The 26,069-nt window shown below is 26.6% G+C and overlaps 4 protein-coding genes across 10 annotated transcripts; 1 reads left to right on the forward strand and 3 right to left on the reverse strand.

Annotated features, from left to right (window-relative positions):
- Positions 1-310: 310 nt before the first annotated feature.
- LOC100862984 (uncharacterized) lies at positions 311-16,569 on the reverse strand. The gene is made up of 7 exons (XM_012486846.3): positions 16,174-16,569; positions 14,662-14,752; positions 5,676-5,879; positions 5,464-5,605; positions 4,713-4,912; positions 3,782-3,934; positions 311-2,313 (listed from the first exon to the last, which is right to left on the reverse strand). The coding sequence occupies exons 1-7, from the start codon at positions 16,205-16,207 to the stop codon at positions 1,032-1,034; spliced, it is 2,106 nt and encodes a 701-aa protein (XP_012342300.3). The 5' UTR covers positions 16,208-16,569; the 3' UTR covers positions 311-1,031.
- A 1,565-nt stretch (positions 16,570-18,134) lies between these two features.
- On the forward strand, positions 18,135-22,101 carry APC4 (anaphase-promoting complex subunit 4). Of its 3 annotated transcripts, XM_012486844.3 has the most exons (8): positions 18,135-18,262; positions 19,005-19,103; positions 19,406-19,788; positions 19,877-20,077; positions 20,144-20,425; positions 20,487-20,710; positions 20,776-21,347; positions 21,433-22,101. In XM_012486844.3, the coding sequence occupies exons 2-8, from the start codon at positions 19,010-19,012 to the stop codon at positions 21,837-21,839; spliced, it is 2,163 nt and encodes a 720-aa protein (XP_012342298.1). In that variant the 5' UTR covers positions 18,135-18,262; positions 19,005-19,009; the 3' UTR covers positions 21,840-22,101. The 3 variants fall into 3 exon arrangements, with proteins under 3 accessions (XP_012342298.1, XP_003693944.1, XP_012342299.1); XM_003693896.4 differs by having other exon boundaries at positions 18,262-19,103; XM_012486845.3 differs by having other exon boundaries at positions 18,262-19,103; positions 20,800-21,347.
- On the reverse strand, positions 21,981-24,574 carry LOC100872931 (uncharacterized). Of its 5 annotated transcripts, none has more exons than XM_086907286.1 (5): positions 24,453-24,574; positions 22,887-23,138; positions 22,683-22,817; positions 22,513-22,618; positions 21,981-22,426 (listed from the first exon to the last, which is right to left on the reverse strand). In XM_086907286.1, exons 2-5 carry the CDS (start codon positions 23,136-23,138, stop codon positions 22,275-22,277), a joined length of 645 nt encoding a protein of 214 aa, XP_086763412.1. In that variant the 5' UTR covers positions 24,453-24,574; the 3' UTR covers positions 21,981-22,274. The 5 variants fall into 5 exon arrangements, with proteins under 5 accessions (XP_086763412.1, XP_012342309.1, XP_086763413.1 ...); XM_012486855.3 differs by lacking the exon at positions 24,453-24,574 and adding an exon at positions 23,330-23,931; XM_086907287.1 differs by lacking the exon at positions 24,453-24,574 and adding an exon at positions 23,872-23,926.
- LOC105735533 (transmembrane protein 60) lies at positions 22,940-25,859 on the reverse strand. Its single transcript, XM_086907288.1, has 3 exons — positions 25,138-25,859; positions 24,430-24,644; positions 22,940-23,138 (listed from the first exon to the last, which is right to left on the reverse strand). Exons 1-2 carry the CDS (start codon positions 25,345-25,347, stop codon positions 24,468-24,470), a joined length of 387 nt encoding a protein of 128 aa, XP_086763414.1. The 5' UTR covers positions 25,348-25,859; the 3' UTR covers positions 22,940-23,138; positions 24,430-24,467.
- Between the last annotated feature and the right edge of the window lie 210 nt (positions 25,860-26,069).

The following is a 26,069-nucleotide window of genomic DNA, read 5'->3' on the forward strand; positions in this document are numbered from 1 at the left end:
ATTTTATTTTTAAATATATTATTTTCCCTTGTAATTTTTTATGAGTTTATTTTAAATATCTTTTATATAATTGTATAACTTTTAAAAATATTAAAATAATATCTAAATTTTTTTTTAAAACAGAACTTATAACTCTTTTTTTTGAAAAATATATAGATATGAATAAGTAATATTAAATTTATAACTTGCGCGTGTTTTATTGCGCGTGTTTATGGAATATTAAAACAAATGTACGCAATAATACAAACAAGTTAATATGTTAAGTGATTTTGTGAAAATCTGACAGGCAATTAAATATTACACGTGCATATAATTATTACACAAACAATTTATAATATAAATAAATAAAGAAAAAATGTCAATACATAAAAATCAAATGATTAACATTAATCATTTAAACAATATTTCCTATATTAACATATAGACACATAGACAACAGAGGACGTAGTTCTATGTCATTTTTAAATTTTTAAATCGTCGCCAGCGATATAATTCGATCTAATATTATTCAATATTCATTTTAAATTTACAAATTTATATATATATATATATATATATTATATTTATATATATATTTAAAATATATATATATTTTAGATTTTAACGTATCGAATGCCAAAATAAAAGGAAATTTTTTGGTAAAACAATGAAGAATCAATACACATATTGATTATCGAAAAATTTTAATAATCGATCTTTTCTTCAAATCGAACATAATAAACTTTCTAACACGAACAATCAGGAACTCACGTGTTTACCCAAATTCGACATAAATGAATTCAAGTAAACATCAACGCACACTCACTACAAACTGTTGCACACTCCACTCAAACCGGAAGTAGGGTCGCGTCCACAAGCATTAAAAATAACATATTATAAAGTTTCGTCGTCATCACCGTTCCTCCTCCATTTCTTACACTGCCCTGAGAATTTCACAATAATCGAACGCATCCTTTGTCGTAAATAAAAAAAAAAAAAAGAAAAATGACAAACAAATCCGACGTGACAAATCTTAACTCGAGTTAATCATTTCAACGATGTATCGAATTCGACGTGGGCGAATTAACATTGGCGGTCGTCGATTTTTGTTGCTTCGACTGGAAATACTCGGCTAAAGAATTCATCGTCTTCCTAGCTACAGATTCCTCACCGCACCAATCGACGCTCACGGACTTGCGGCCACTCGATGGCCTCATGGAAACCTCTTCCCATTCGCCAAGCAAATGGAGCAACAAATCCTTGGTGCTAGTGGGCTCGTCAAGATTCAGGCTCTTATGCAAATTACGAAGTCCAGAAATTCGTGGAACATCCCTACTTGTCTCGCCAAATTGTTTCACTCGTGGACGCCGCCACGGTGGCGTCAAATCCATCTCACCTTCCTTTCTACCGGATATTCTCTCGTTCTTATCGTTCGTCAAATCTTCCACTTGCCCCTCGAAAGATTCCCTCCTAACCTTTCCACCTTCCTCGCCTCTTCCCTCTTCCTTCTTCTGTTTCTTTTTCTTCAACGAGGCGAACATATTTCCGCTACTCGCCTCCGTATGTTTCTCAAAATTACGATTACTATGGAAAGTCGTCCCATTCAATTTCCTGTGTCTCATTATGCTCGACAATTTTTCCGTGATCTCGTTGCACTCGGTCGCGTTCTCTCCAATTAAACCGTTGCTCCTCGAGCTGACGCCGTTTCTTTTATCTTTATCCTCAACCTTCTCCGTCTTATCATTAACCTTATCCTCCGCGGTGGAGGACTCCACCTCCTCGTTCATGCACGCTCCCATGGCTATGGATCGCAGACGTTCGGATAATTTGATTATCTCTTCAGCCAGAACGATCTGACTGGCAGGATCGCTCCTCAACTTCTCCGTTGCAACGCCCTCAGAGGCTCTCCTTTCGAAACCGAAATTGAAGGTTGGCACTGCGAGGAACGAGCCGTAGCTCTCTCGAGGAGAGTTGTCCGTCATCTCTGACAGGGTACTGGAAATACTGGCGCAGGGAGACGGGCTGTGACCCCTTAACGACACTAATTCCTCGTGATCGCGAGGGGTCGAGTAATGATGAGGCAGCGTGATGCATTGTGGCAAATCGATCAAATACGGGCTGTCAGGATGCTCCCGCCAACGCTCGACGAACAGCTTCAGATTGTCCTTGGTCATGTCCAGCTCGTCCATACTGTTCATCTGGACGCGAGGGATTCGATGTTTCGATGCTTGGGGCTTCGATATCGTTTTCTCGACCTGTTGCTGTACACCCGATACCGTATACTTCTTGGCCAACCAGGGATGATCTCCGCACTCCTTAGCCATCATACGTTTGCTGAAATATTCGATAGAAATCTTCTTCGTGAAGATGATCCCGATAGGAATTCGGAAATTTATTTTTCATGTTTATCTTTTCTTTCTCTACTTTTTATTCTCTTTCTTTGTACTTCTTTCTCTCTCTCTCTCTCATACACGTACACACACACACACACACACACACACACACACAGACACAGACACATTGTAATTTCGTCTATTCCCTCTTGAGTCGCAAACGTGCAATTGTTCGTAGTTTTTTCAACGATAGAAATGTGTGTGATGATGAGCAATGAAATGGGATCGCGCGTGTGTTTTCTTCGATAGAATTTTTCGTCGTTTGAAAATCGTGGCCAGACACGCGCCTCGATTATTATAGAAATGATACGATGGATCTTCCCTGGTCGTTTTTTGGGTGTTTTTTCTTTTCCTTCAGTACGCCGACGGACAAAAACAGACAGACTGTTTTGAACGGGACGACGAGAATGATTATTCGTTTCCTCTTTGAAGGAATGGAAATTGTTAGGAGGGGTTTAATACGAAAAAAAAAAAAAACGCAAAAATTGTATCGTTCGTGTTAAAATTTTTCACATTTACTTCGATCGAAACGTTCGATGGAAGTAAGGATGCTCGTGTTTTCAAAAATATTACATATACAGCTTCGAGTGACAAGCAACAGTGTCGAAAATGAAGAAAACATGCTCAGGATTAATCAGACACAAAGGAAGAGAGAGAAAGACGAAGAGTGATCGTGAAAGAGTTATATAACAAAAAACAATGGCTGTAACTGTCCAGATGACTGAAAATGTAATTTGTTTTGCCACCGACTATACTTGAGATAATATTCAATTATCGAAATAAAGTTTAACAGAAAGGATAAAAGAATAAAACGCTTTTTCAACTGTGAAATCTTCCATGATAATCATTTTTTAATTTATAAGAGGATTAATTCGAAATGAAGAAGCTAAGAAGCTGCAAAATTTCACTGTTTGATAACAATTGATTGACAATTTGTTAACTCTTGGATTCACAATATTTCTTCATTCAATACACATTATCGAAATTCACGCATAAATTTACATGCCGAACACGATAAAAATTATGACACCACAGCTGGGGAAACATTTGCCATGGATTATTCTATTTAACGAAATCCGAACGAAATTTGGGATTATTTGATCTAGAAGAATGAAATAAACTAATCTCAATCTTCGAAAGATGAAATAACCTACATCAAAATGAAAATTGCTCAATGGGTTTATTGAATTTTCTTGGCAAACGATATATGCTCAAAGACAACACTGTTCCTGCATTTCGTTATCTGGCCAGTTACGTTCATTAATATTGCAAACGTGTCAGTGTTCACGTTCGACTTCTGTCGATCGCGACAGACGGACATGGTGACGTGGTATGGATATTTTAGCATCAGTCCTCCACGTCACCTCTGTACCGCGTAATATTTCTCAAAAATAACAAGCTATACGTACTCTTTGTCTTTGACCAGCAGACATCGTATAAAATCTTTCGCATCTTCCGATATATTGGCGAATGCATCGTGATCAAAGTCATACTTGGCGATGGTCACGTTTGCCATTGTCTCGATATCTGTGTCTCCCATGAATGGCGATAAACCGGATAATCTGGAAACAAAGATAAAAAAAGAAAAATGATTAAATCTTCCCGATATTATAATTTCTTAAGTTACGAGAGAAATTTTTTTACTTTAGAATAAAAAAACTTTTCACCTGCTATATATTTTATTGCGATGGGATAAGTAAAAGCATTAATTCGGATTTCATCTAAAAGATCAATCAAACCTATAAGTTTATGTTCTTTGTAACGTTAGAAAACAGTGGTCTGGAATGCGAGAATCTAGTTTTATATTTTTCGTTGAAGGTTATTCGTTTAGCGTTAGAAATAGATGGTACTTTTCTTATATCTAAGATATATGTATGTGCGTATGTATGTGTGTAAGATAGATGAAAGAAACAAAGATCCGACTTTTGCCAAAACTAAAAATGCATTTTATATAATAAACTCACGATTTGAAATTTAAAACGTTGAAAATTTAAGAGATCGAGATCTTTTTTGAAAAAAAAAAAAAAAAAAGATACAAGAATTCGAGAATTTAATAATGCATAAATTAATAATGTATTAACATCGAACATTTATCAACAAAAAAGTAAAACATAAAAAAAAAATCAAATATCAATCGACTTGAAGATCCATTGAAATTATATATCATATATCAGAAAAATAATCGGTTCATTAACAACGAAAATAATTTAATTGATCCATTTAATCCGTTTAACATATTTTTAAGTATAAGGGAAAAATATCTGAAGATATTTTTCAAGTATTTACGTTTACGTAGCGAAATTATTAGCAAGTAAGGATCGAAATTGAAGGGCAACTTACAATACGTAACAGATGACGCCTATACTCCACATGTCGGTACCATAGCCAATCTGATCGAAATTTACGACTTCCGGTGCAACGAACTCCGGCGTGCCAAATAGAACTTGCAGCTTCTTCTTTGGATCGTACTCCCTCGCGAGACCAAAGTCTATGATTTTGATCCTGTTACCCTCTTTCGTCAAACACAATATATTTTCAGGCTATGAACAAAGAACATTAATTATGAATAATTAGAAATAATATTGATTGAATAAACGTATTCAAAATTCTTATATAAAACAAATATTTTATATAAAGATTGTTAAATTATTAAATTAAATCAAGAAAAAGATTAATTAACGTTCACATATGTAATTTTAGAATTGATGTATAAACTATGAAAAATGGATGGAAAATAGACAAGTTTCCAATTTCAGGATAATGATTTTTAAATTGCATCATGGATGCGTTATAAAATTATCAAAACGAGAATTACAAATTACCATTAAGCAAATTAAATCTATTAAAATTTCCAATGTATTATAACATTAAAATTTTTAATCAATTTTATTTCTATAAATTTTATGTTAATAATATTGCATCAAGCAATATGTATATACCTTTGAATATTACGTTACAAACATCTATAATATTGATTTCTCTTACATTCCTACATTATTATCTCCAATTTAATACCACGAAACAAGAAATCCAATTCTATCATTTTGGAAATTCACATAATAGAAAAAAATAATACTCATCGTTAATTTACCTTCAAATCAAGATGCAAAATATTTTGCCGATGAATGAATTCTATACCCTCGCAGATCTGTCTCATGAAAACGGCGCAACTGCGCTCAGTCAACACAAAATCATCGTCAATCACCCTTTCAAATAGTTCGCCACCTTCAATCCTTGAACATACACGAGCACAACGTGTATCGAGATAGATTTTTCGACTCATTTATGGTATAAACATCTTACAGCTCTAAAATTACGTATATTTGTCGGCCGTTATCGATGGCATCATAGAGTTGAATAAGTCGTGGATGCTGCAATCGTCTCATAATTTCGACTTCTCGTTCCACGGCTCGTCTGTCCTCCTTTTTTGCGGTGTTCACCACCTTAGCGGCGAGCATCAAGCCGCTCACTTTCTCCTTACATCGATAAACGGTGCCAAATTTTCCTCTGTAAATAGGAACGATCTCGTTTTCACGCGTCTATTCACACGTAAAATTTCGCGCAAAATCATATTCGATCATTTCATTCGTTTTGTTTTTCATTGTTGACAATCAATCTTTTTATCTGTGGGACATCATGGTATGTATCGCGTCATTTTTCGAGTAATTAGAATTTTTACTTGAATTTTTCTCTGTCATTGTAAAGAATGAAACTTGATTCGGTGATGGTTAAAAATTAGCAATTAGAAATTAAATGAAATAAAATATTGAGAGAAATATTTGTATCGTTAGAAAAAGTTGCAAATTGCTTGGAAAAACATTTATACAGGATATGTGAAACATGTGGGAACACAGCTTAATTGGAGATTCCTGGGATTTTTATTAACTTAAAAACACACTCGACCAATCACGGAACGCGTATATTAGTCAAGCCGGAACGGATAGTGTCGGGTATGTATCGCCGATTGGATATGAACAAGCAGCATGTGTCGCAAAGAATCTATTGAATATAACAAATACTCCTTATCCAAAAAAAAGATTATATCGAATTATATCTTATCAAACAATGAATAATATTAAATTGTAGTATAAATTTTGCTAACATTTTTAATTGAATGAAAAATAATATATACATATATAGAGGAGAAGAGAAGGAGAAAAAAAAATGATAAAGAAGAGAAAGAAGAGGAAAATGATAAAGAAGAAAAAAAGAAAAATGATAAAAAAGAAATAGAATCTTATACAAATATTCTATACGAATAACAATTAATTAATTATATAATAACAATTTATCCATTATTTTCCTCGATAAAAAAAATATTTGTTATTGTTTCAAGAGAGTTTTTTCTCGATACAAGATGCTTGTTCGTATTCGATCGACGAAACATATCCAACACTACCGTCACGGCTTGATTAGTCTATACGCTCTATGATGGCCCACTATTTTTTTTTTTTTTTAATAATTCGTTAACAAAGCTATAATGAAAGTTTTTGCAAAAGAAAATGTTGTTTGAAATTACCTTAAAAATCTTTAATTAATCAGGATTACAATTTCTATATTTTATATATTTGCTATTTTTATATTATATGTAATTTAATTATCAAATGTCAATCTTTCAAGCAGTAAGTAAACATTCAAAGTAATAAAGTTTAAAGATTTGGCAAGCGTTAATATAATTTATTGACTGTTTCGAACTATTGGTCAATAAATTATAATACGCTTGATGCTATAAGCAATCGAATGTTATTTTCGATGAAAAAATGTTACCTATGTGAAAATATATATGATCGCTTTCATTTGAAGCATAAATACATTTGATAAATTGTATAGACAGATAAAAACACGTTAGCTTTTGTTGATGATTACAATTTGTATCAATACAGAGAAAAAATATAGTATTTACTTTAAATATTTTTTTCATTCGTATCATTTTTCCGTATCAAATTTTCTAATCAAATAGAATTTCACTATTATCTAATATCACTATTTTCTTGTAGTCAAATTACAAAAACTTGATATGTCACGTTTTTCTAATTTTACACTGCAACTGATTTTAAAGTTATGTTTAGTTATGAAAAAAATTGCAATGTTCTTTTTGTTTTTTTAAACTTCGTGATAAATAGTTATTGCTTTTTTGCATTTAGCAGTCATATTAGATATGTCACGTTCTTCTAACTTTACAGGAATTTTAAAGTTTGTTCAGTTAGAAAAAATTTTTAAAAAAGAAAGAATTTATCCTTCTTTTTTTCTTTTTTTTTTTTTTTTTTTTTTACCAATTTTAAAGGAATAACATAAATGGTTTCCTATAGAATTATTAGATATTAGATATATAATTTAAATTTTCTTCGATTACAACAAACAAATACTTTTCATAACAATAAGATTATTAATTATCGAGCAATGTATCATTTGAGTCAATAGGCTTTAATCGAAAATTTCTAATGTTATTTTCGAAAAAAATATTGACTTGAATTCTGCTCATATTTAAAATGTATGCAAAATTTAGTAGTTTATTTCAAAATACAATAATTTCAAAATTTATGAAGTTATAAACAAAACAACATAATGTTTTCAAAAGTTATAATATGTTTTTTATTAATTATAAAAAAATTATAGAATGCAATAAATTAGAATAAATATCAGTAAGAATTCTTGATAATGATACAGAATAATAAAAAGCTTGGAATAATGGAATAAACGGAAGATAAAATCCATGGTAATATTTCTTGATAGTCTTGCAGCAATGCAGCATAATAAATCGCAGTAACTTGAGAACATTTGCAAATGTATAAAGGAACAGAACAAAAACATCTTGTTAATATTCCATTGAATGTCTTAAGATCACGAATAGAAATTGCATTCGTGAACTTTAACCTTCTTAACTTCTCGCGTTCACTTTTATATATACAACATGTTTCACAAAATGTGAAAACACGGATTAACTGGAGATTCCTGAGATAATTTCAAATAACATTTTCCTTTGCAAAAATTTTCGTTACAGCTTTATTAACGAATTATTAACAAAAAACATTGACCAATCACGGAACGCGTAGACAAGCCGCAACGGTAGTGTTGGGTATGAGCCGCCAAGTTAACGAACAAGCAACATGCGTCGAAGAAAGTTTATTAACAAATATTTTTTTATCGAAAAAAAATTATACATCGAATTACATCTTATTCATCAACAATGGATTAATCGTTATTCTCATATTTTTGCGATATAAATGAAATATCTTGTTTTTATTATAATTACTTTTTCTTAAATTGTCATGTATTATATTATTTAAGTTTTTTATTCAAAAAAATAATATAGTTCAAATGACAACAAACAATGATTTCATAAGAAATGAATAATGATATCATATGATATCTTGAATTTTTTGAAATTCTATCAAGCTTTAAATTGATGTATTCATATTAACTTCAAGGTGACATAATTTTATTGCTAATTTATTTACGTTATTTGCGTCGTTACTAATATGAATAACTTCAATGAGACTTGTGATTCTTTATTCTTTATAACATTTTTAAATATAATCTATTACTCACTTATTACTTATTCGTAAATAATTTACGTTAAAAAAAATTTATTTATCCATGAATAGGTGAATAAACATGTATGTATATACAAATTATATTTTATTCTTACACAATACTAATTTATATAATTTTTCATTTTCAGGGATCAAACGATTGATATAAACTGATTGAAAATCGATCAGTTCATAAATGCGATTGTTTACGATGCAATGAAGGAAGAATCAAAACGAGAATTTCATCGAGAAAATTGCATACAATTTCATCCAATTTCATGTTCTACCCAATGGAATAAATATTGCGTGTGCACCTGTCATGAACTCACAATTTATCGCGTCTTATTGTGCCAAGCAACGCAGAATCAAAAATACCGTTTCCAACGTCTCGAAATCTTTTAAACTTTGAAAATCTTGCCGTTCATATCTCGCCAAGAATGTGTACCAACAAATATACATAAATAAGAAAGGATATCCGCATTTTTAGTTTTCTGTACGAGTCAGTCGGTAGACTTATACATTTATGCAAAATTGAAATGTAATCTATGGAATACATATGATATGCAAAGAAAGCTTAAAATATTCAAAATATTATAAATACGCGAGTTATATTTGAAGAATGAGGAATCTCTTAAACTTTAGTCATGTTTATGAAAATTTTAATTTTTATAACATCCAATCTAGTCAGTTCATCATTTTTTCCTGTGCTCACAAAAAATGTGCGCAAGAATTTTCATGATTTTCAAATCAAGAATATTAAAAGAGTTTTGTAAATAGGAAAAACGTGTCAAGAAGGAACAAAAATCGGGAGAAGTATCAAAGCTGTCGCTTTGAGCATCGGTAGAATGCGATGGTGTAACATAGCTGTCACGAAGCCAAGTAAGTGAGTCAGTGAGTTAGTAGAGCATACCCTGTAGACAACAGGGTCGGAATTGCAGATTATCAAAACGGAATGTCTGCCAGAAAACAAATTAATATCATGAAACTGCGTTTTGATCAATTGCAATAAACAGATTTAAATACAAATTTATATAATAGAGTATTCGAAAAATGGAGAGAAAATTTAAGAGTTAGAAATTAAAGTAACAATAACAAAAATTGTATTGCAAAAATGTTAAATTAATTTTTTAAATTATAGAGAATTTAATTTTACATTAGATGAAGTGAGAGTGATAGTATAATGATAAGACTTTATTTCTGTCTCTCTCCGTCTCGCGTCATTTGATACAAAATTAAATTTTCTATAATTTGAAAGATAAATTTTAATGGACATTGATTCTTTAAATTTTTACTTGAACTAATTATTATAATAACAAATATTTAAAAATAGATATATCCACTTGATAATTTTTCTTTATATCAATCCATCCTTGCATTTCAAACTAGAAAATTAAATTATGTTTTCAAATTAATGAATCACAAATTTTATTCAATACACTTATCAATAATATAATTTAAGACATGACTCTACATGACAACATCTAAAAGTTTCAAATTAATTATAAAAAATGATCCAATTCGAAGAAGAATTTAGTCAGAGATGTCAATGATCGAATTCACGGCAAAGCATCGAAATACCGGACGGTGAGACTGCTTGCAAGAACGTCAATCACCGTGAAAAATGCATTATTTATAGACGTGCAAGAACCTTGATTAGACATCGAACTTTATGCAACGTCAGCTCCTTGCATACCTTCGTTATCAAATTGCATAGTACACTTCATTTCAATGGCCATCGAAGAGATATTTTTCGCGAATGGCCACGATACAGTGGAATGATTGAACGATACATCGTGGCTCTTGGATGGAAAATGGCCAATTCGATAATGATTGCCAAACGATGAAAACGATTCCGTTTAATTGGAAAACATGATTTACGATCGTGAAACTTGTTATTAGAAGAATAATCAATGAAATGAATTAGCGAAATCGTTTCATTAAAATTTCAAGATGAATTATTTCGAAGAGATTATGAATGAAACAGTTTTGTCGTGAAATGGTCAACGACTCGTGATCGTGGATCGTGGATGATTTGTTGAAAATTTGAGATAATAATTTAAATTTCAAATAATTTGAATTTCTAGGTATTAAATTGAGATTACCGTAAAAAAAATTGAACTATACGTATGATATTTTAATGCTGTTATTAATAAATATACTTCAATATGTGAAAAATAATTTGAAAAATTTATTTTAACAACATTTGTTGATAAAAATATCTCTATTTAATAAGTAAATTTAGATGAAGATCTTCTGTTTCTTTATTCTGAATATAATTACGAAATTAATATTAAATCATACTTTATTAAAACTTGAACAATCTTTAAAAATTATACAAAATTTTTTTAATTCTTGAAATAGCCTACGGTACATAATAAAAATAAAATATCAACATATATCTTGTTTATAGAAAAAAAATTCTGCACCATTTTTAAAAAGAAATATTTTTCATTGAAATTTTTATTACATCATTCAAATCATTTCGCAACATTATTAAATATATTTGCCAACTGTTATTCAAAAGCCAAATTAAAAAAAAAAGACAATATCTTTAAATCTCTATCTCTAAAAAAAAATTTTTCCATCGTTAAAATAATTTCAAATATTGAAAATTAAAGATTAAACGTTACAATGCAGGCAAAGATTTTCCAATATTTCTCGATCGAGAGATCCATTCACAGTTCACTAATAGTTTGTCATTGACATTCAAATCTTACCTTTGGCACTGATCCATTCGTCAACTCTTTTTTACAATACGCTATTGTGTCCCGGCATTCGATCCCGATTAAAAATAAAAACCTATCCTTCGAACTTGGACTCGTGTCCTGAAAATTCTTTCTTCCACTTCAATTATATTTATTATCATTCTTTAATAACTTCATAATATTTGCCGGTATTTTTGTGCAATATCTATGCAGAAAAGCATCGATGATGCATAACTCGAGAATGCAAAACTCGAGAAGAACAAACATTCCAATAATTTATTTTGTAAGTTTACTGGCTCGTGAAAAACGGCAGCTTTGCATGTAAGATCATTCAAGTTCGAGTCTCATTCATAATGGTAGACACGCATAGTAACTGAAAGATTACGATGTATACAAGACAGGAATACTACGTTCGCCGGAAGGAATAAACACGTCAAGGCTTCGAACTTTTTCCTTCCTCTTTTGACGATCAATCTCTTTTGACTTTTTTCAATGGAAAATTTATCATTCCCATCCTTCGATATTCTATCATTTTAAAATCAATCATTTTTCCTCTTTATCTTTGGAATTAACAAAGATAAAAATTCATCATGGGTTTGATTGAAATTTAAATATAATCAAATAATTAAATTTCAATCTTAAATCAATTTATCTTTTACAATATAACTATCAGATTGATTGGTTTCAGATTTTTTTTGTTTATTTATAATTATATAGTGAAAAATTATTTATTATTTTTTTGATTTACTATACAAATATCTTCAATGTTTTCAAGAAAAACAGATTTAAAGATTCGACGATACATGTGAATAAAATATGAGACAAAAATATAATTTTAGCAAATTTATAAAGTATATAATATGATTTTTACGCAACATAAAGAAACAATAAAGAACAATTTATTGCATATAAAAGATAGGAAATTTTATAAAAAGAAAACATACGACATACAACATTCTTTTAATAAAAAGATATATAATAATTGCATATGTTTTTTTTTAAACTGTGTGCTAATTTTTTGTTTACTACTGTTTACTTTTAATCAAATATTATGATTTATACCATTTACAAATATTCAAAAAATTGTATTTGTGATACAATCTATGTGAGACAAAGTTTAGTAATAAATCCTAAGATTTTTATTAACAAAGTGGATGAAAAACAGTAATAAATAAAAGTAAGAAATGTACGTTCAATCTATAGATATCTTCAAAGAAAGACGCAAAAAGCGAATATTTTGGACGCAATAATTTATTTACTCAAGCTCACTTGCTCTTTAATGATTCATTAAAATTACGCCTTCCGTATACATTTCTCGAATTCGAGTCAATATATATTTATACAATATGTATAATATCAATTTGGATGTACTACGCAAAAATACATAAATTACAAAATTTTTAAGAAAAATTTCATAATTTATGTATTTTTGCAAAATTTACAATATAAAAGTATAGATTTTTAATTCAATAATGTTTAAAATTATTTATTATGAATCGTAAACGTATATTGTTAGAATAAAAACTAATGTAAATAAAATTAATAATAGTAATTTTTATTAGAAATATAAATGATAAATACAAATTTAAAAAAAAGAAATAACATAAAACAATTTTTGATTCAATGGCTAAATGAAAAATGAATAAAAAATTTTCTTCAAATACATAGTGTTTTACATCTAACATTTACCCAATAACTTGATTTACTAATTTATTCAACTTTAATCTTTATTAATTTGGACAGTATACATCCTGTAATATATACACACAACATGTATAGATTATACATACATGATTAAAGTGACACGATGAAAATAAATAAGTAGATATGTGTACAAGTATATATATAGAATCATATTTCTATCCAACCAAAAGTCAATGTTCATTTTGCCAAAAGCACTTAAATACATATTTTTCGTAATTATTAAAACAAGAAATTTGAAACCTGTCATAAATTTATTAACTCTAAGATTAATTCAATACCTAAAAACATTTCTGATCAAAAATAGTGCAATTAATAATAATTTAAAGTATATTGAATATTTTGAAGAGTTAAAATGTTTTCAAGATAAAATTTTCATTCAACAAAAAAACAGAACTTAAAACTTTTATAACAAAAGATTAAGATTTAACAAAATATCATTGATGAGATTCAAAATCTTAATTCGTATTTAATTCCTAGAAATTCAAAACTTCAAAATCTCGAAATCATTCAAATAATTTCAAATTTTCGAAAATTTTTTACTATTTTTGTGATTCGAAAATCCAAGTAAATAGATCATAATTACGATATAAATAATTAAATGTTTAGATTTTTAATTGATATAATTTTATTAATCCATTACAATAATTTAAGAATTACAATAATGAAGAAAAGATAAATAAAAATTTAACTTTTACAAAATTTATTTTAACTTTCAAAATAAAAAAAATAATTGTTATATTGGCTTATTATGTTCATCTAAGTTCGAAGAATTTTAGAAATTAAAATTTATTAAAATATTATTTCCTAAAAAAAAAAAGAAAGAAAAGGAAAAAAGATAACAATGCAATTTAAATTTTCGAATGTCTCGAGATCTTGTAAAGTTCCAAATTCGTGGATCTAAAAATCAGATTTTGATCCATTTGTAATTTTATCGATTAACTTGCGTTTTTCGAAACGGAAATTCCGTGTTCCTCGGAATCCTCCACTCCGCCGGAGGCATGCATAGTCTCGAGACAGCTTGTATAATCATTGCGCAATGCTAGAATGCATATTGTGTCAAATTCAGAAACAGCATGCCCAACCCTGCGGCTCGCCACAATATTTGCAAGATCGTGTCGCGCATAAATTCGACCAAGTGTCATCTATAAAAAATTACATAGAAAAATTCTATGCGTCTATTCCCATCTCGAATATCTTGGGAACAATTTAAAATATTTGCCAATCGAAAATTGAATTGCTATTGTTGTTTACGAATCGAATCGCTCTGTACGAAACATTTTGTTTGTCAACAATAAAAATACGACACCGTATACGTATATTGGAAAGAAATCTATGTGATTCGCTTACCTTCCGATCTCTGATGCAATGTCGTAATGATCCTTGAATTCCACGCCCCGGCGTACCGTCACATCTCGATAGGGAAAGCTTGGTTCGATTTCTGTAAAACAAAAAAAAAATACACAATTTTGAAATTATAATTTTGCTAATAAATTTTAATATCGTATACGAATCAATCGCATTTCGATATTGCGATTTATTCATTTGATCTTTCGGATTTGATCGTGTCGTCATTTGCATCACATTCCATTTATATATATTATAATCGTGTTTTATTTAAATATATATTATCTTATATTTCTATTAATATGTAACAGGTTATTTTCTTTATTGGTTTAAATTATATGCTTTTGAAAATTATTATATTTTCTTTATAAATGGAAAAAATTGAATCAAAAAATAATTTCTTTAGAAGTAAATATATATTATATTCATAAATAAATATAGGAAGACATATATGAAATTTGTGTATGAAAAATTCACGCTCGAATAGGAAGCTGATTAAGCTGAAACTTGATTCAAATTCTGTTACCGACGGCAACGATGACCGACACATTCTTTTACAATGCCGATTCGTAAAAGTGATTGTGACACAACATCTATTATTCGAGATAAAAAGCAAATCATTAATTATCTATTTTTCAATAATCCAATATTATAAGGAAATCTTACCAATTTATGAATTTTATTATTCAGAAAACAGTATAGATATATCGAATCCTCTCGAGCATAAATTTGTAAATTTGTAAATTTAAATTTTAACTAAACATTTGAAGCAAAATTATTTTTTATATTGATTTATAAAAATGATAAATTATGATTAATGCATAAATATATATTTTACAATTTTTTTATTTTAATATAAAATTTTTTTTTCACTTTGAAGTATAAACGCATCGTTCGATAAAGTCATCGTTTAGCATCGGCGGCAACCTTATTTCATCTTATCATATAAGACAGTTCGATAGAAACATCCGTGGCCTCGAACGATTTTGAGGTTCAAAACCGATCGTCCAGAAATCGGTAAACAACCAGTGATGCTCCATCATCGTCCTAAATTCCAGTGAATCACTGCATTTATTTAAAGAAAAATCACGCTTGAAACACTCTCATGCCGCTCCACTAGGACAAGAATAAAATCACCATGAACTATCAAAATAAAAAATTTCATCACGATTTAATGATAATTTAACGAAATCTATATCTTTTTTCATATAAAATCTCGACACTTTTTCTTTGTCTTCTATAAAAAATCCTTTGATTTTCACTATTTAAATACACCATTTAGTCAATAATCTTTCATTTAACCTTAATATTAACGAAACAATAGAATACTTTTTCTTCCAAAAGGAAACGACTCACTATTCACTGTATGATACTATACTATGAAAACTTAAATTTTTTATCTATATTTCAATGTAATAATTCACAAACGAACCACGATCATCCTCGATACGACAATCAACATTTCACAGGCTAACACGTTATTTATTATATTGAGAAATGTTTGGACTTCCTTACCGCCCACTGGATCAGTTTCGTCGACGCGTATCATTCTTCCGATGTGTGTTGATTACCCTCCCCTAGGAAGTTTTTGAGGAACGGACTGCGTTCGACGAACGAATCGCGGTCGTAGTTGCACACGCGGACGATGATCACGTTCAATTTCTCCTGTTGATCCGGTACACCCTAAAGGCAATTATTGACTATCGCGTTTGCGGTCTCAAGCATCGAGTCCCCGGAGGTCGGCGGCGGGTACCTCTTCTTCTCGGCTCGGACGGATTTAGATTTTCGGCGGACGCCGCGGATTCTGGTAACGGGTCACGTGGCCAGTGGCGTTCCTCGATGCCCTCCTGCTCCGCGCGCGTTCTTCGCCGTCGACCACCACCTTCGATCGACTTTGTCCTGCACTCTAACGAGAGACACGAGGCGCCTAGGCGCGCCTTTCTCATCGCGGCCTCGATACTGACGCGATGCAACGAATAGATTTACGAATGAGTCGAAGAATGTGTTGTTATATGAATTAATGAGACGATCGATCAATATATTATTGACAAATAAATCGATGGATAGATTAAAGAACATATTGATAAATAAATCGATGAATTGATCGATTAATATACTGATGAACAGATTATCGAATATATCGATGAATAGATCGATAGATGAATTGATAAAAAAATGTATTATTGTATGATATAATATTAATATAATATATAATATTAATATATAATAATATATAATATTAATGAATATAAAATTAAAAAATTGATCAACAAATAATTTAATGGATGCATCGATAAATAAATTAATAAATCGATTAATAAATATATCGATGATGAATCAATCGACAAATAAATTAACAAATATGGATTGACAGATATATTTTAACGAATATATTAATAAATGTATCGATGAATTAATTAACAAATCCATTAATATTTAAATTGAAAAACTAATCGTTAAACAAATCATGAATAAATCAATGAACCAATCGATTAGAAAGATCTATATACCTTCCATATAAATTCCGTAAAAATTATTAAAAGAAATAGATACAAAGAATCACATGAATATAGCGATTATTGAAATTTGAACTAATTTTAATTAACTTAATAATTATTCCGCGAACAATTCTTGAACAACAACAATACTATTGATTTTAAAAATTTAGAAAAATTTGATTGTGAATAATGAAAATTATTTTTCTAAAAAGTGAGTTTTTTTTGAAGTGGAAAAATCAAAAGAATTAATTTATGATTTCATTGAAATTTTAGATTGTTAAATTAAAAAAAAGATTAAGTTTTTTTTGTTTTTTTATTTTTCTTTAAACAATATATTCTTCTATCTCTCAATTTTAAGAAATAAAATTTTTGATTTTTTAATTATTTTTCATATACATCATATATAAATTTAATAAAATTTTTAATAATGGTAATACACAATCTATACTATAATTTTATAATATATTTTAATAAATTAAATTATCTATTATTTTTTAATATGTACATATCATAATATATCATATTGTTCCTTACTTGTAAATAATTTATGAACAAAAAATAAATTCTATTTAATTATATATAAATAATAATATATTATATAATCATATTTATTATAAATTATCATATGTATAATATCAAAACGCAGTCAAACTATCGATATTGAAAATATACATTATAATTGGAAATAAAAACATTTCGAATTTTTATGTATGAGTGTAAAAAATATTCTTGGAATATTCAAAAGCGGAAATTTTTCTTTCCTTTGATTCAATGAATCCTGATTTATATATATCTACTTAGAAATTTTTTTTGTTTTTTTTAAATATTCCTCTATAATATTTTTCTATCGAATATCAATTAAATACACATATTATATAAAATAATAAATAAATAAACAAAAAATGAAATAAAATAAAACAAAACAAGTAAAAATTTTAATGAAGAAATATATTTTCATAATGTTTAATTGTCATTTAGATTATAGAATTCAAAGTTATCTTAAAACATGTTAGCGTGAAAATTTGGTTTGCTCTAATTATGATCTGAACTTCAATGGCCTCATTCCTGACAAGAAGACGTATCTCATCCTTAGATTTAATACGGCTGTACGTATCATAACAGTTTATTGTTAGCATATGAAATTCGAAATGATATTTTCATCAAAAATTTGTTTAAAATCTTTGCCTATAATGCCCAAAAATTAGCTAACATATTAACAAGCCAGTGACAGCGTTTATTTTTAATTTTAAATTTCCTTCAACATTCGTTAAATTGCTTTTGGCAACGTTTAAGCAATTTATTTAACCGTCACATTCTTACCGCGTTCATTTTTAAATTTTTTAAACATGAAAAAATTAATATAATCTTATTGTAATAGATTAAAATATAGATTTAAAAAGTTATTTTTTAACAAATGAAATAACATTGTATTTGATATTAAAAAAATATTAAAAATAATTTTATATAAAGTTTTTATTATTTTACTTAATTTATTTATATTTTATTCATAATTAAATTTTTTCTAAAAAATTTTGAAATTTCACATAAAAATTTCAAAATTACATATAAAAGTTCATCTTGTTCATCAATGATCTATAAATATTTCTATATGTTATATGAATATGCATACATTATGTATTTGATTTATATTGATTAATTGATTTATATAGTTCTTTTTGAATCTAACATAGAGAAAATATTTATAATTATATATATTAGTTACATATATGCAACGTTATTTATATTAACAAAAACATTAAGCAAACATAACCTTAAAAACAGAGTTCTTAGTTGTTTAACAGAATGTTGTTGCAAATTAAATTGTGATTAATATTATAAAAATGGCAGGTAGTATGAGACAATTAGAAGAACGACAACTTCCAGCTGAAGTAATAAAAATGCAATGGTCTCCAAAAATGGACCTTTTAGCGATTGCAAATATAAAAGGTTAGTTTTTTGAACTAATAAATGAAATAAAATTTGTATATTATTTATATTTAAATTTTTACCCATAATTTTATATGCATTAATAATTTTAAATATAATGTTAAAAAGATTTTTTGGTATTTTAATATATATTAAAATTTAATATAATTAATATAATAATTAAAATATAATTAAAATTTAACTCAATATAATTAATTTTATTTATAACAAGCAATGTGATATTCACAGTATTGTATGTAATATGTAATAATATTATGTAATAATATGTAATAATATTATTTTTATTAAAATTATTATTATAGGAGAAGTTACATTGCATAGATTAACATGGCAAAAAGTATGGTTATTAAATCCTCAAGAAGAATCTGATACTGTTGTAAATTTAGCATGGAGACCAGATGGAAAACTTTTAGCAATTTGTTATGAAACTTCTAAATTAGTCTGTCTTGTAGATATTGAAAATAAAAATATTATACATAAAACGAAACTAATGTTACACAATGCAATTACATGCATGATGTGGTTACCATTAACAAATACAGAAAACAATATTTCATTAAATGGTAATAAAACAAATATGCAACCAACTGGAGAATATCTTCCACCATTACCTAGTTTAAATAGAAGTTTTGGTCAAGAACCAGAACGTAAAGAATTTTTATCTCAAACTTTAGATGTACTTTTTGTAAGCTTTAATATTATATATTTCATATTATTAGGATATATATATACATAAAATTATTATCATTTATATATAATTGTATTTTTTATAGCTTGGCTTAGATGATGGAAATGTTGCTATGTATGTATTTGGAATGTTTTATTGTGGTACAATTTCTGTTGGTCATGGTGAAATATTAGAAATTAGTGGTGGATTTGGCAAATCAATGTGGATCACATGGAAAGATAAAAATGGTATTAAAGCATGTAGATTATGGTGTCCATTATTAGAACAAAGTACAGCATTTTTAAAGGTATTTAATACATTTTAAAAAATTTTAAAATAATGTTAATTTCTATAAGATTTTTTCAAATTTAAGGTAGCACAAGCTCAAGCTAATATTGAATATTTAATGGATTATCTTTCACGTACATTAATGGCAATATCTGAAGCTTGGGAAACAATTCTTCTAGAAATGGATGAAAAACTTGCAAGATATGCAGAAACAAATCCCCCTGGTGGAGTTGCTGCAGATTTCTTAGAATTATTAATGATTGGAATACCTACTCAAAATTTAGAAAATTTTTTGTTACGTGATTTAACTGAAAAAGGTTTAAAAAAATTAGGACACAGTATTGAAATGTGTTATAGTAATATACAGGTATGATACAGAAATTTAATTTCTTTTTAATTTATATACAACATAATAATTTATTTTGTAGAAATTAGTTTTAAAAAATTTAACTAGTGTTGGAATGGCCTTAGTATATCAATTAGCTGAAATGAGAGGAATGATCAGATTGGGTGGTCCATATGAATTATTGGGACTCACTGATGAAACTATCATAACTAATGCTCTTCATGCATCAGAAGCATTTTTAGCAAAATCTTCTGAAATTCAACAAGTTATAGATCATAGTATGCGTGATTATAAAGCATTTTTTCGGTATGTTTAAAAATTAAAATTTTCAATAATATTTTTTTAATTTTTATATATATTTTTTATTTAAGGTGGTTGTATGTTGTAATTTTAAGATTAACAGATGAAAGGATACCATCTGAAGTAAGTCGTGTTAGTCAACAAGAGTTAACATTTATTGCTGAATTCTTACGCGGTTTTGATAAAACTGAGCCCGGTGTTGGAGGAAGAAAGGGAGTGAATTTAGAAAAGTTAGGTCAATATTTACGACGTGAAAATTTACAAACTTGCTTAACTCCTGAAGGAAGCGAGTGGGCTACAATGCTCGATGAAAATCATTGTCTTCGTGATCATCCGCTTATCGTGAAACAAGATCTTAATTATTCTTTATTACAATCTCATGCGAAATTGATTACTGCTATACATAATGTTTTTCGTGAAGCTTATCAAGGATTAGTTGAACATTTTACTATATCAAATATTGCTTTGGTACCATCTATAGGATTTACATCATCACAAATTACAACAAACGATGATGGTTTATTAGTAGCTACATGTGATTTAGACCATAAAATATTACGTTTATTTAAAATTGAGTGTTTATATACAGAACCCGTTTCTCTCAATTTTAAATTAGCTATAATTAATACAGATCACAAATCAGGTGTGTTTGTTGTTTTATTAATGAATATATATATAATATATATTTTTTAATTTTTAAACTAATATTTTTTTTTTTTTTATTATAGAATCATATTCTAAAAATTATACAGATTGTAGTTTAATTGATCTTCAATTTTATTCTAATGAATATCTTAGTTTACTTTTACTAAGTAAACAAACACATGCCTCATATCTTGTACAATTACCAATAAATCATATCCGAATTTTTGGAAATCAAGATAAAAATTTAATTAGTTTAACTGATCTTTTAAATAATAGTTGGCCACGGCCTTTTCAAGGTATATCTGCTAAAAAAATAGCAGTTAGTGGTGCACGAAAAGTAGCAGCTGTTTTAAGTGAAAGCAATAGGAAAATAAGATTATTAGAAACTGAAGTTGAACCTGAAGATGAAGAAGATGAAGAAGAAGAAGAAGATGGAACTAATGATAATATATTGGATACTAGTCATGGAACAGTTCCAAATTCTCAATAAATATATTCATAAATACAATTAAATATTTATAAATAAAAAAAAATATTCAATAATGCTAACATGATAAAAATATACAAGAAGTATTATATTGGATAACTATAATATATAAGAAATATATATATATATTAAAATAATGAATCATTTGATTAAACATTTTAATCACTTTATATGTACATACGTTATGTATAACAATTTATATACAATATATTACGAAATCTTATGTATAAAATATTATTTAATTAAAATTTTATTAGTTATTAAATATGATTATGTATTTTATTCATGGCACATTTATTAGCATAATTGCTAACATAATTTAATATATATATAAACAAATATAACTATATTTGCATATTTTTTAAATATTACTTATATTGTACTATACAATATTTTTTTTTAATACTTGCTATAAAATTTTTTTTTCTTATTTGTATTTTATTTTTGCATTTGTTTAAACACTCTTGGAAAATCAATATCAAGAGCTGTATTATCAATACCACCAACTTCAATTGTTGGTGTAGATACTGGACCAGCATTAACATTTGGTGTATATTTTTCAGGGGAATTTTCTCTTGATTCTTCTAAATCTACAATTATTTATATCAATTGATCATAAGAACATGATTTTTTATCTTATATTTTTTTTATAAATGCAAATATTCATAATATTTACCAAAAAATCTCTGATTACGTTTTCTTTTTGTAGTAATAATAAAAAGAACAATTGCTATAGCAACGACTACTACCATAACAGCAGCCATACCTCGTAATAAATTTGTCTGTAAAAAATAGAAAGTTTTTAAAATAAATAGTGAAAAAATAATTAGAAATATTTTGATATACCTCAAAATCATTTTCCCAAACTTCTTCCCAATCTTTCTTAACTATTAATTCAACACTATGTATATTGATAGCAGAATGATCTGCTATACCTTTTGAAATACATCTATAGAAACCAGATTCAGCTGTTGATACACTCTAATAAAATATAATCTATTAAAATAAAATAATTTTTAAAAATTCATAGACTTTATATTAATTAATTACCTTAATGAAGAGTTTTCCTGTTAACACTTCATAATTATACTTGTTTTCATCCATTGGATTGCCAGGCCCAATGATATGATTATCATCTTTAAGTTGCCAGAACATAAAACGATGATAATCATCACTACTTAAACATGGAAGCTCAGCTAAATGACCAGCTGGAACTTCTGTTACTGTAACTGTACTAACTCCATGAACTCCCTTTTTTAGCAATAATGATAAATATATAAATATGAAATTAACCACAGTCATCTATAAAATATAATTATAATAAATCAAGATTATTAATCAAAATAAAATAGAATACATCTATCTATTTAAATATAAGTAAAAATATTAATGAAAATTAAATTTAAATCATATATTTTAATTGTTTAAATATAAAAATTATATAAATATTTAATTTTATATTATATTTTATAAAATATATTTGATTATTCTACCTGTTGTATATTATCCATTATTAAAAATTCAGTGCTATATATATATATATATATATATGTATATATAAGAATGAATCACAATAAAGTTTTTATTATTTATTTCATAAATTGATAACTTTCACATTCACATTAAAAAAGTAGAATCATAACAAAAAAATAATATATAACTTATTTATTTCATTATCAACTAAATTAGCAAAATGTTTTATATTGCTAGCACTACACTTTATTATAAAACAATTACATTTTACTTTCACTATTTAAAATGAAATTTAAAAATTCCATTAACATGCGACTGGTTTTGTATATGACAGATGTTTGTTAGAATAATTATTCTATACACAATGCAAATAAAAAACACTCAATGAAACATGTTGCATAATTATAAAAATATCTATGTACATTAATTTTTTGTAATTTTTCACTGTTATTTATTTTATATTTTATTTTAAATGTACTAAAAAATATTAAAATCACAACCTATAAATGATGATAATGGATTAATGAGAGAAGCATTAATAATGAAACTACTTTAGAGTTACTTATTTATATCTTTGTCCTATTCATCCTTGTGCAACAGAGTATTTATAGTAAGCTAGACTGGCATCTTGTGACTATTATACATATATCTAAAGTACATAATATACGTTACTACTTCAAGTGAAACTATTGAAAGAATATTGAATATTGATATGTAAGATAAAACCTAATATCAAGGAAATTTATATATATTATATTTATTAATTATTATGTAATATATATATATATATAAATTATATAAATATATATAATTTATAATAAAATATTACACATTACATAAAATATATTTTTTAAGTATTAACAGAGAAAACTCTAAATAAATTATATAATTTTTCTAATCTAAATTCTTTTAATTTAATTCAATTCAATTTTTAAATGTAAGAGAAATAAATCATATTGTTATATTAAATTAAATAAATAAAAAATGAATGATATATAATAAATATTACATGCTATTATATTATTATTATTATTATATATTATATATATATATATATTTATACTTATTATATTTTGGAATTACCTGTGACTTATTAATAATATATACAAATATTACTTACACTTATTACGATTTAGGAATTACCTAATTTGTTCATAGTTAATATCGATAATGATGTATCAAATGTACAAAAACATCAACTGCTAATGCAGGAAGAAGAATCCAAAATGGTGCCAAAACAACTTTTGCTGGTAAAAACCAATGAGGTGCTTCTAATTTCAAACATATTAAAATTTGAGCGCTTAATTTCATAAATACAGCTGTCATATACCATACCTAAAAGAAAATTACTTTCAGTTTTCATAAAATAATAAATATTTAATTTCATCAAAATGATTAATTCTATTATATGAACTTATGAATTTGATATTTCATATAAACATTCAACATTTAAAAATAATTAAAATTAAAAAATAATAATATTATAATATCTTATCTTCTTATAAATAGCTAAAAAATAATTAAAAAATATATTTTAAATTTTTATTTTTATATATAAATTAATAATATATTAATAAAATAAATCATTTTTTTTAAGATTTTATATTACATAAAATAATAAACAATATATCTTTTTTTAACTTATACAAGAAAGTAAAACATTATATATTAAAATTTTTTTTCATTTTTTTCATTTTAATAATAATAAAAATCTATATATACAAATATTATTATTTTTACTAAAAATAAAACTTGAATATCAAAAAATAATCCATTTTTTTTTAACTTATTTCAAGTTTTTTAACTTTATTGTTTAATTTAAACTTACTTCTCGGCGTAAATTAACAACTCGTCCATTTTTACAATGAGAAATCATATTGAAAACAATATAAACCAAAAGTATGTGATCATATAACCACATTGGAATAAAAACTATGAACCAATTCCATTGTATTCTTTGATCGAGTCTCAAAACAAGTAAAATCAGAAAAATCAAAAGATTGAACCATGTAAATAATGCACGATGCAAAACTGCCATTGAAATATAAAACCAAGTATATCAAAAATCGAAGCAAAATATAATTATAAAATTATACAATCATATTGTAAATTGACCACATGTTGTTTATCAACACTTAATATACCTAACCTTTATTCAATTGATCTGTAAGTTGTAACAATTTTAAAGATGTCACTACTTACATAGATACATATATATTATGTATGTAATGTTATGCAATTATATATATGTATATTACATACGATATATGATTAGAATCCTACATTCATATTATAAAGTTGTTTCATTATATTTTAATTATATAATAAAATATTATTAATTTTTTATTAATTCTTATATTTCTTATAAATAAATATTTTCAATTTCTTATCAGTTTAATAAATTAATGTGTATATAAAAATTAATTTATTTATATGTATTTATTACATACATAAGTATACATAAGTATATTTATCATGATATGTAATTATATAATATTAATACTATTCTTTTTGTAAATATATATAAAATATAGATATATCTAAACAATTTACAATTTTGTATTTTCTGTATAATATGTTTGTAATATATTTCATATTAAAAATATTATATATTTATATTGATATATATATCATATATCATATATGCATATATAAAATTGATATTTAAAAAATATAAAAATATAATTATAAATATAGATATTCTTTTATTAATATTTATAAAATTAAATTACATATTTTTAAATTATTTTCAAATAATAT

Source organism: Apis florea, unplaced genomic scaffold (genome assembly GCF_048593485.1).
Source record: "Apis florea isolate Af1SG1 unplaced genomic scaffold, ASM4859348v1 contig_2839_pilon, whole genome shotgun sequence".
NCBI lineage: Eukaryota > Metazoa > Arthropoda > Insecta > Hymenoptera > Apidae > Apis > Apis florea.